This window comes from Myodes glareolus, chromosome 9, assembly GCF_982192425.1.
Source record: "Myodes glareolus chromosome 9, mMyoGla1.1, whole genome shotgun sequence".
NCBI classification, from domain to species: domain Eukaryota; kingdom Metazoa; phylum Chordata; class Mammalia; order Rodentia; family Cricetidae; genus Myodes; species Myodes glareolus.
The window spans coordinates 45,136,198-45,147,740 of NC_142034.1; the positions used below are offsets into that span (position 1 = coordinate 45,136,198).

At 49.1% G+C, this 11,543-nt stretch overlaps 1 protein-coding gene across 2 annotated transcripts; it reads right to left on the reverse strand.

Moving 5' to 3' along the window:
* Window positions 1-244: 244 nt before the first annotated feature.
* Window positions 245-9,290, reverse strand: Proca1 (protein interacting with cyclin A1). Of its 2 annotated transcripts, none has more exons than XM_085695425.2 (5): window positions 8,950-9,290; window positions 3,247-3,330; window positions 1,428-1,551; window positions 1,051-1,200; window positions 245-967 (listed from the first exon to the last, which is right to left on the reverse strand). In XM_085695425.2, the coding sequence occupies exons 1-5, from the start codon at window positions 9,038-9,040 to the stop codon at window positions 286-288; spliced, it is 1,131 nt and encodes a 376-aa protein (XP_085551551.1). In that variant the 5' UTR covers window positions 9,041-9,290; the 3' UTR covers window positions 245-285. The 2 variants fall into 2 exon arrangements, with proteins under 2 accessions (XP_085551551.1, XP_085551552.1); XM_085695426.2 differs by lacking the exon at window positions 8,950-9,290 and adding an exon at window positions 8,519-8,669.
* Window positions 9,291-11,543: the final 2,253 nt, after the last annotated feature.

Sequence of the window (11,543 nt, forward strand, 5' to 3'; positions counted from 1 at the left end):
GAGTTTCACAAACAGCGCTGGTCTCCATCATCTGCTCCCTCCCTAGATGGATTCTGCCACCTGATCCTAGGAGGCTTCTCTCTCCCTCCTACCTAACTTCCCATAGACATAGATTTCCTCCTCAGATGTAGGATTGTTCCTTGAGAATCCCCCGACCTCTGGCCCCTTGGCTCTAGTAGGCCCAGAGCCAGCCACCTCCCCCAAGAAGAGGCCCTGTTGGAGGGAGAGAGAATAGCAGTAGGGATAAGTTACAGGCTTGATTTATTCACTCTGGTTGCCCTGGCCTCAACTGAGATTGGGGTTGGACACTGGGGGAGATTTTCTCTTGATCGTCTTCTTGTTTTGTAAGTTCTTTGTCCCATTCTTTTTGGTTTGGGCGGTGCTCTTCTCTTTCTTCTTGGGCGATGGTGGTTCTACAATATCTTCACTGGAGTGCCCCTCTTTATTCCGTTCATAGCTGTCCTCACTCTCCGGCTCTTCTCGGCTTTCTGGGCTGGACTCTGATGTCCTGACTAGTTCTCTTGGGCTTAGAGATCGAGTCAAGTCTGGAGGGGAAGACGCTGATTTCACTGGGCTTTTCTTCTTAGTTAACTTGCCCTTCTTGACATTTTTCTTCAGTTTTGCTTTTTCATCCACCATCTCCTCCTCCTTGTCTTTCTCTTTCTCCTTTTTCTTCTTAGATATCTTCTTGATGACCTTGCCCTCCTGACTCTTGTCTGTGGGGCTCTCAGAACGCCAGATGGTAATGGGCGCTGCTGAGTCAGGAACCCTGGTGACCGGCCTGATGTCTGAGTCAGTAGGTGTGTTAGTGGGACACAGCTGAGTTGGGATGGGAAATGGGGCCTCTTCCTCCTCCTCCTCCTCCACCTCCACCTCTTCCTCAGTTAGGTCATCTGTCCTATATGTATGATGGATGGAATGGGGATGGTGGATTACTGCCACAGAGAGCGGTCTGTAGCGTTTGCACCTGGGGGGAAGAGACAGGAAGGAAGGAATGGAGCTGAATCAGGCGCCCTGGAGTCCTGGCCCCACCAGCCAGCTGGTACTCACCAGCTGTACCAGATCCGCTCCACACACTCTTCCTCTGGGATGAGTTCAAAGCAAGGGGTATGGATGGTGTTGTAGTCCCCTTCTCTGGAGCAGGTCGGGCCTACATCTCGGGAGCTGCTACTATTTGTCTTCTCTGAGCAGTCCTTCAGCCTGCCACACACCAGACTCTCAGCTTGGCTCCCATACCTCCACGACTCCCCAGGGGCCCAGAGGGACAGCCAGCTGCTTCTGGGCCTGGCCCAGGCTGCCAAGAGAGCTCCCCATTCATTGTTCTTGGAGCAGAGCAGGGTTTAAGAGCTGGGGCTAGGCTGGCAGCACCAAGCCAAGGCTGGAGGGAAACCTGAAGGGGATGGGTCCCCCATGAAGGGGGCCCTCACCTAGATTCACAGTTGCAGTGTCTGACGGTGTGCATGTGCTGCTCGTGATGGCCACAGTCCGAGAAGGGGTGGACGGCACACTGCTGGTGTTTCCAGCAGCACCTGTCAGTGTCCTCGCGGTCACCTGAGGGGAGAGGGATCCGGGTCATTGGGAGGCAGCCAAACACACCCACACCACACTCCCCCGCCACGTGATTCCCCAACAACTGCTATCATCAGAGGTGGTGACTTAACTCCAGTTCTCTGCATTGCCCTGTCCTCTTATCCAGTGCGTTGAGCTGTCATGGAGGGGAAACATTGCCACACATGGGATAGAGAGGATCCCTGTCGGGCTAACCTTGCTGTTCGGTATTGCCTTTGTCACTTCCTCTTCTGTGGAATCCACTGCCCCAGGCCCTCTACTGAATGCCCTCTCCAACTCCACAGTGTGGGTAGGGAAGAGCCTTGTCTGGCAGCCTCCTGCGTGGGTGGCAGTGGGACCTCGACAGCAGGCTCCTTACCTGCTCTGGCTCCTCTGCGCCCTGTCTCCTCCACCCCCTCACTTGTCTTCATTCTTTCCCTGCTCTTTACTAGTCAGAACCATGGTCGGGCTGGAAGGTGCTCAGCGGGTGGCAGTAAGAGGAGAAACCGAGCTCCTGCAATTTGTCCTCTGCCCTCCACATGCTACCGCAGCCACACAAACAAGGCTTTTTAAAAATTGCTTTAAGCTGTTGGGTGGTGGCACTCCAGAGGCAGGTGGATTTCTGAGTTTGAGGACAACCTGGTCTACAGAGAAAATTCCAGGACAGTCAAGACTACTCAGAGAAATCCAACCTGGGTGGGGAGGCTGCTTTAAATATTCCAGAACCACAGAATGCTGAACAACCTGCCCCAGCCTATGACGCTGGGGAAGGTTCCCACTTCTTACTGAGCTACATGGGTTTTTCATGGGACTCCCAGTGTTCCATCTGACCATACTTAGGGCTCCAGGCAGCCCCTGATTTCTCTCTGCACCTGTCTAAAAGGTAAACATGCCTCCTGCCCCACAGTCTCCCAGAGGAACAGCCCTGCAGGGGGAAGAAGTGATGAGTTCCGCATCCAGGCTGGAAGGCTGGGGTTGGCTTCCCTCTAAGAGGCCGTGGTGATTATGCCTTTATCCAGCTCCTGGAAGTGGCAGAGCTGCAGGACATCGGGCAGCATGAGAGAGAAGACAGCCTTGTGGTCTGAGGCTTTGTCCTGCTCTCCTCCTTCCCTTTCCCCCACAAGACTGTGAGGCTCACGAGAGATTCCAGAATACCTCTCACCCACTTTCTCATGCCTCTTCTCCCCAGGGGAAGTAAGGGGCGTGTCCAGCAGGACCTTGCACTACCACCCCTGCTTCTTTTTTTTTTTTTTTTTTTTTTGGCACTTAAATTGAGGCAAAGGGCAGCATAGAGGCATATGCTCTGAGCCTGGAGTCAGTCATGCCTGAGGCTTGGCTCTTTCACTTGACAGTTTGCTTTTCTGCACCTCTCCTACCCACAAAATGGGACAGGTATAGCTATTATGCAGGGTTACAAGGACTCAGTTCATGTTTGTGACCACAAAGTATTTTACCAAAGACTGGGGTAATGAGGACTCATTGCAGAAGACAAGGAAAGGATGGGCAGCTGGGTTCTCTACCATATGGCTCCTGGGATCACACTCAGGTTATCAGCAAGCACCTTTACTCATTGAGCCGTTTCACTGGACCCTGGGGCACCTGAGTAATCCCACTGAGAGCACTTCCCTCCTCCAAGATGTTAGCTCTCACAAAGAGGGGTAATGTAGCCTCTGGGGGCCATAGGTCGCATGGACCCACCTTCAGAGGAGAAAGAAGACACACCACTGCTGGACTCCACACTAGCCGGATGTCTTCTCTTCCAGCTGGGCAACCTGCTTGTATCTGAGAGAGTACAAAATGGCAGCAGTGACAACAGCCACCCCCCCATGTCATTCAGTCAATAAACATTTTCTAAGATGCTGGGCCCAGATACATATCCTGGGGATGCAGGGATTTAAGAACCAAACCACAGTTCTCCAGAGACTGAAGGGGAGGGGCCAGGAGAGAGGCAAAAAGGTTCATGGCAGCAGTGTGAAAATGGAAGAGGACCAGGTGATGGTGGCACACGCCTTTTAATCCCAGCACTCGGGGCAGAGGCAGGCGAATCTCAGAGTTCAAAGCCAGCCTGGTTTACAGAGCTAGTTCTAGGACAGGACCCCAAAGTGACCTGTCTCAAAAACAGAAAAAATAATTGGGGAAGAGGGTAGGGTAGACTGGAGGGGTGAGGACTATGAACTCAGGAACTATAGTGATAGGGAGGACAGGGCCAGACTTGTCCAAGGTGTGGAGAGCCTGGGCAGGACCACATATTTGTAGGGTTCCATAGGATAGACCCATGGCCTCAAGCATACTCAGCAAGTGTTCTGCCACTGAACTATAGGAATCAGAGAAGCATGGAGCCAGCTGTTGAGACATACTGTCATCCCTGCACCTAGGAGGCAGAGTCAAATGTTCAAGGTTATCTTCCTCTAAAGCTAGCCTGGTCTACATACCAAGTTCTAAGCCAGATAGGGCTACACTGTGAGACTGTCTCAAAAAAAAAAAAAATCTAAGTGCTGAACACTTCGTGAAAATTTCTACAGCCCTGCTGTTCCCCTCTGCAGATAATGTCGCTTCCTGCGGCAGCTCCAGCTGGGAAAGAGGTGCCCAAGTGTCCTACTGCTCCAAGTCTCCCTCCTTACTCTTGTCCTCCATGACAGGCTACAAACACTTTCTTTCCTTGATGCTTATTTGCATGTGCATGGTTGTTGGGCCTGGGTGAGGTTATGTTACTACACACATATGTATGTGTGTAGTATCTGTGAGTTCAAGGCCGGCCTGGTCCACAGAGCTAGACAGCTAGTTCCAGGAGAGACGGGGCTGTCACACAGAGAAACCCTCTATTATAGAGAGTTGCGAGCAGTCATGTGGTCACGCTGGCGGACCAGTGTTCTCACCCACTAGGCCATCTCTCCTGACCTGCTCTGAACATTTTCACATGGAACACTCCAGCCCTTTTTCTAACATGCATTTCCCTCCCTTTTCTTTTCAAGTCATTCATTCACTAACATTCAGCAAGCAACTCCACGGGGCAGTAATTAAGGGGGTTATAGCCCCACCTCCAGTGAACTCTGACTCACCTTCCTTCTCAGCGACCTGCCCCTTTATCAGCATAGTCTTGACCAAGGCTGCTAGCAACGCCTCAGCTCCAGCCCCAGCCTTTTCCTCTGCACTGTTAGCCAGTTACTCCCTCGCAAACTCTTCCTTGAACTTCCATGAAAGCCCTCATCTTTGTTTCAAGACAGGGTTTCTCTGTGTAGCCCTGGCTGTCCTGGAACTCACTCTGTAGACCAGGCTAGCTAGGCTCAAACTCGCAGAGATCCTCCTGTCTCTGCCTCCTTAGTGCTGGGATTAAAGGCATGCGCCATCACCGCCCGGCTTGTTTATTATATTCCACTGATGGGTGTGTATATCGTGAGCAAGTGCTGTGTGATTTTGTTGCTATGGCTTGTGGCCTTGCTTGAAATCAGACATGGTAAGCCCTCCAGCATGGTCCTCAGCGTTGCTTTAGCTGCTAGCGGTTTTGTGCTTCCATATGGCTTTTATTTTATTTTCCATTTCTGTGAAGAATGGCATTGAAATTTTAATTTGGATTACACTGACTCTGTAGACTGCTTTTGGTAAAATTTGCCATTTTCATAGTATTCTTCCATAAAAAATAGGAAGTCTTTCATTCTTTCGTGTCTTTATTTTCTTTATTCAGTGTTTTAAAGTTTTAGCTGTTGAGATCTCTACATCCTGGATCACCTTGTTCCAAGGATTTCTTGTTGTTGCTATTTCAGGTCATTGTGAGTGAGGTTATTTCCTTATTTTGCCCACATTTATTTGTGAGTCTGCATATGTGGGCATGCCACAGTGCGCATGTGGAGGGCAGAAGACAACCTGTAGGCATCTGCTCTCTCCTTCTACCCTGTTGGTTCTGGGGATCAAACTCCAGCCATCAGGCTTGCTGGCAAGAGCCTGTTCCTGCTGAGATCTCACTACTGGCTACTAACTTTTGTAATCTAGTTTTGTAAACAGCCACTTTGTTGAAAGTATCAGCTCTACTACGGCTTTCTGGTGGGATCCTTCTTGTCTCTTATGTATAGGGTTATCTCCAAATAATGATACATATTTCTGTCCCTTTAATTTCCCCTTTCGTTTATTGCTCTAACTAAACTTCAAGCATTATTAATAGTGGACTCGCGGGACAATGGTGGCACATGCCTTTAATCCCAGCACTCAGGAGGCAGAGACAGGTGGATCTCTGTATATTCGAGGCCAGCCTGATATACAGAGTTAGTTCCAGGACAAAGCTACAGAGAAACCCTGTCTCAAAAAAAAAAAAAAAAAAAAAAAAAAAAAAAAAAAAGAGTGAACTGCATAGGCACTGCACAGACATATATGCAGGCAAAATACTCCTACACATAAAAAAGGAAAAATTAAAAAGAAAATTAGCCGGGGTGGCGCACACCTTTAATCCCAGCACTTGGGATGCAGAGGCAGGTGAATCTCTGTGATTCGATGGTCTACAGAGTGAATTCCATGACAACCAAGAATACACAGAGAAACCCTGTCTCAAAAAAACCAACAACAATAACATGCCAATCATCTTCCTGCCCCCTGTGTGCTTCCTGTAGTTAACCCTTTTCAGAAAGCACCAGACATTTCCACTAGAAATCAAGGGATAGCCCTTGCACTTCCATGCCGTTATCTGTCTACCCCTGCACCTTCCTGTGCCTTCGCTTAGACCCCTATCATCTTTCTGCTTGTTTATTGTTTTTGAGGCAGAGTCTCACTGTGCAGGCTTGGCTGGCCTAACTTGCTTACCTCTGCCTCCTAAGTGCTGGGATTAAAGGCTTGAGCCACAAAACCAAGCTCAAACTCCACCATCTCTGACCTAGGATGCAACCATAACTTCCCGCCTGGTCTCCCCAGCTCTGATCCTCACTGCCTTCTTTCAGTCCTTGCCATACAGCCAAGCTGAGTTTTACAGAGTACCAGCTGGCTTCTTCTCTTCCTGCCATGTGCTGGAATCATAGGCATGTGCCACCAGGCCTGGCTTCCGTCCTTCCTTCACAATGACTTTTTATCATGCCAGTAGGACCCAGAACCCATGGACAGTTTCTCCCATTGTTTACTTTACCATTCTTTCTCCCCTGCCACTCTCCCAAGTGCTACCTGCTCAGCTCAGTGGAAAAATGTTGTTGCTCATGATAGCCCACATTTGTAATCCAAGAACTTGATAGGCTGAGGCAGGAGGGCTAACCTGGGCTACACAGCAAGACCTTGTCTCAAACACCAATACTGTCCAAGTGGAATTAATTATGTGTTTTATGTGCCCTCCGACCTACCATAGTTCTAGGAAAGACATTCCTGTATTTACTCCTTAAGAATAATAACCGTGGGCTGGAGAGATGGCTCAGAGGTTAAGAGCATTGCCTGCTCTTCCAAAGGTCCTGAGTTCAATTCCCAGCAACCACATGGTGGCTCACAACCATCTGTAATGGGGTCTGGTGCCCTCTTCTGGCCTGCAGGCATACACACAGACAGAATATTGTGCACATATAAATAAGTAAATATTTAAAAAATAAAAATAAAAGAATAATAACCGTATTTCATCTGCCTCTGTATCCAGAAATAGCTCAGTCTTTGTTGGTTGATTGAGTGTATATAGTCAATCTCCTACTGGAATACATAAATTCACTATTTGAGCTACAAAGAGGCACTAGAGAGTCTGTCCCTGGTTCAATTTGGGTACTATGTTTTATCTTTTTATACATTTATTTTTGGGATCATTTTACATAGACCTATTTCATATAGTGGCAGGAGGAAGAGGGACAGAATCGAAGAGGAGTGGCATTTAGAAAGGCAGCTTAGACAACAGGCTGGCCCAGAATTCCCCACATTGCCCAGGCTGGCCTTGAATTTATGGTAGTTCTCCTGCCTTATTGTCCCGTCCCAAGAACTGGAGTTACTAGCAGGAGCCTTCCTGCTCACTTTATTTACTTACTTTGGGGCTGTGTTGTGGGAAAAATAGGGGAGTCTCTGGGTTTCACACCAGCTAAGCAAGCATCCTGCTTATCTACAACTCCAGCCCTCAGCTCTCCTGGGAGTTTTTCTGGGGGAGAGGGTTTCCCAGGATGTACACTTTCACAGTGCTAGACTTAGACTGGGCTTTTAAAGTGTGACTTTTGGGGCTGGAAAGATGGCTCAGAGGTTGAGAGCACTGGCAGCCCTTCCAGAGGTCCTGAGTTCAATTCCCAGCAACCACATGGTGGCTCATAACCATCTATAATGAGATCTGGCGCCCTCTTCTGGCCTTCAGGGATACTTGCAGGCAGAACACTGTATACATAATAAATACATCTTTAAAGTGTGACTTTGAGTCTAAATTATATAGCAAGGGACCCAGACCCAGAGAGACGAAGTGACCTGCCCAGGATGAAAGGTAATAGACAGCAGATGCAGAAGTAAAGCGCAGGTCTTCTCGGTTTCCTAGCCGGTGTGCTTTTAGCCCTGTGTGCTTTGTTAGCTAAGGAAACACACAAGCTCCAGAACTGAGTCTTAAATCATCATCCCCTAAACCACTTGCGTTTAATCCCCAGCATTGCTAATTCCTCACTTCTGACTTTTTAGTAATCATGATCCACAGCCTCCCCTATTTATTTTGAATCCTGAAGTCATTCCAGTAAGGGCCTTCATCTAGGTCAGGATCAAACTGTTGGTTTTCCTTCCTCCTGTCACTATGAACAGGATTTGTGTGGGATGGAAGCTTGTTCATGCCCCACTAATACCCTTAGTAGATGTTGACAGCATCAGCTGTTTGGGAGGGAAAGAAGATTTTGGAAGGCAGCCTGCTCCTTTATCTACAGAGGAGAGAGGGGAGCAGTGACCAAGGCAGTACTCCATATCTCCTGCAACAGAATGAGGATGGGTAATGGTTTGAAAGGAAGAGAAAAGCTGTGGTCTCTTCCTTGGAACAGGTAGCAAGGGTCTAACTCAAACTCACTCATTTGTAGAGTCCTCCTTGTCCTGCGAAGTCCCTCCCCTCCTTTGAGGCTCCAGAGCAGCCAAAAGGAGATAGTGGGAAGAGGGATGAAACAAGAAACCAAAGAGGAGGCTGCAAGAGAGAGGCAGTGAGTCTTCTGGGAAATGTCTCCTAGGCTCAGGGACCCATCTTGGAGGTGATTATGATGTCACTTGTGGAATCCTCGGACTCTTTCCTGCCCTCAAGGTCAATGGAACCGATCGCCCAGCCCCGGCTGGATGGGTGGTGGGTTCTTGCCAGAGCCTCCCCGCCTTTGGGCAGCAGGCTAGGTCAGCGGTAGGCAACCTGATGCTCAACAGTTAAACTTTGACTCGAGAGCGTTTGCTTCAGGTCAAGGCGATCTTCCAGAGCCCCGCCCAGCCACGCCCCAGCCTTCCGCCCCGCCCCTTTACCGGTGCTCTCTCTCTCGTCCCAAATGTCAGTTTTGCAGTCACTCTTTTCCTCAGTCCATCTTTTAATCGTTAGTGTCGTCCTGACCCACATCGCCGTCAGCCCAGTTCTTCCACAGGACTCTACCTCACAGAGTTCAACGTTGAACCTCAGCTTGGTGGAGCCCTCGGTCCAGCAGTAAGCTCCAGTCCAGCCCCTAGCTCCGCCTCATGCTTGCCCAGCTCCCAGCCCGCCTCCCCCCTCCCTGTCTTCCAGCCCGGGTGTAAGCGTCAGGCGTGTTCTACATCCGGGATCTCCAGCTTCCAGGACCCTTCGTCACGCCCTTAACGCCAATACCTGCTTTTGCCTTACAGACCGAGCACTCAATCGCATGCCTAGCTCCTTGCTGGTCCCTGCTTCTAGAAAAACCTTACTGAAACCCCGCCCCCAGCAGGTACGCCCCGCCCATTCCAAAATTTCAAGAGCCTTTGCACTTGTGGACCTGCCCCGCCTTCCGAGGATGGGACGTCCACGAGGTCTGCCCCTGACAGTTCAGAAAGTAGTCTTCTTGAACGTGGCGTTGCGGATGTCGTGGCTTTGGGTCTCCTTGAAGACATGATGGCTCTCTTCTAGTATGTAAGATACCTCCCCACACTCCCAGACCACTAGACCCATCCACCCCAGTTCCACCCTTCAGGTTTCTCCCAGTCCCAAAGGTCACTTGGTCCTAGGTTCCCTACAGCTCATTTTCCTGTTCAGACAGTAAGGTGGCCTACATTCATGGTAACTTCGTCCCAGTACACACCATTTACACCCTCAAACACAGCACGCGCACTCATACATCACAGACAGTGATGCCAAAAGTCTACACACAATACACAGAACTATTTTAACAATGTGCACCCACACATACAGGTCGTGGAACTCCTCACTCAGGCCCCTGGGAGCACTCCAGTACTGAGGTGGCTTCTTGCATGCACGCTGAATTAACCAGCTCTGTACAAGGAGGAACCCAGAGCTGTGGGAACAGAGATGGAAAATAGATACAAGACAGAATGAATGAATGAGAGCTACTTCGCAGATATTCCACACAGCACATATCACTTTCCCTCTAAGCAGCTCCCAAAACCAGAATATGTGTGCCTCAAAAAGCAGAGAACAGGGGCTGGAGAGATGGCTCAGTGGTTAAGAGCATTGCCTGCTCTTCCAAAGGTCCTGAGTTCAATTCCCAGCAACCACATGGTGGCTCACAACCATCTGTAAATGAGGTCTGGTGCCCTCTTCTGGCCTGTAGACATACACACAGACAGAATATTGTATACATAATAAATAAATAAATAAATATTAAAAAAAAAAGCAGAGAACAGCTGGGCAGTGGTGTGCTAGTCTTTGTTCTTTGTTCGTTTGTTTGGTTTTATGTGCACTGGTGTTTTGCAAACACATTAGTCTTTGTGAGGGTGTTGGATCCTGGAGTTACGGGCAGTTGTAAGCTGCCATGTGGGTGCTGGGAATTGAACCCGGGTCCTCTAAAAGAGTAGTCATTGTTCTTTACCACTGAACCATCTCTCTAGCCCTGGTACTCACCTTTAATCCAAACATTTGCAGGCAGATACCTGCGTTTGAGGACAGTCTAATTTTCATAGTGAGTTCTAGGACAGCCAGACCTAAACTCAATAATAATAGTAATAATAATAATAATAGCAGCTAGGCAGTGGTGGCACACACCTTTAATCCCAGCACTCGGGAGGCAGAGGCAGGCAGATCTCTGTGAGTTCGAGGCCAGCCTGGGCTACAAGAGGACAGGCTTCAAAGCTAGAGAAACCCTGTCTCAAAAATACAAGAAAAAAGAAAGAAAGAAAAAGAAAAGCAGGGACAAGGCCAGGTATGATTTGTGCCTTTAATCGGGAGGCAGACACAGGTAGATATCTGAGGTCCAGGTCACGTGGGGTTGACCATGAAACCCTGTCTCAAAAATAAATAAGTGTAAACCCCTAGAGCTAGGGGTGGATTATCTCCACAGGAGTTGCTGGCCGGCCAGGGAGACCCAAAAAGCCTCTAAGACAAAAGGACTATGACCATTGCTGCCAGTGACATTCCAAAACTGAACAGAAAGACCCTGTTGTTACTGATGGCCCACGCGTTGGTTACAGAACTTGGAGAAATAAGTCTAGGACAGAGCAAAAAAAGTCCTCTGCTGGTGGTCTAGCTCTCGTAGTACCACAGAGGTTGCTGGGGCGAATCACGGTCTAAAGTCCTACTTAGCTGTGAATTCTGCATGCTTCATGGGGAACGCAGGCATGCTGTGTCAGCTAGTGCAGCAGTGGATAGCAGTTATGAATAAAACAAAGTTTTTGATTGGATTTATGCCAAGTCTGCTCCAAAAAGGAAACTTCACATCTAATATGGGCCGTAGATAAAACCTATGGCCAGAGAAGTCAGAGGCCCCTGTGGAAAATCAACAGCTATTTTTTGTTTTGTTTTGTTTTTCAAGATAGGGTTTCTCTGTAGCTTTGGAGCCTCTCCTGGAACTAGCTCTTGTAGACCAGGCTGGCCTCGAACTCACAGAGATCTGCCTGCCTCTGCCTCCCGAGTGCTAGGATTAAAGGTGTGCGCCACC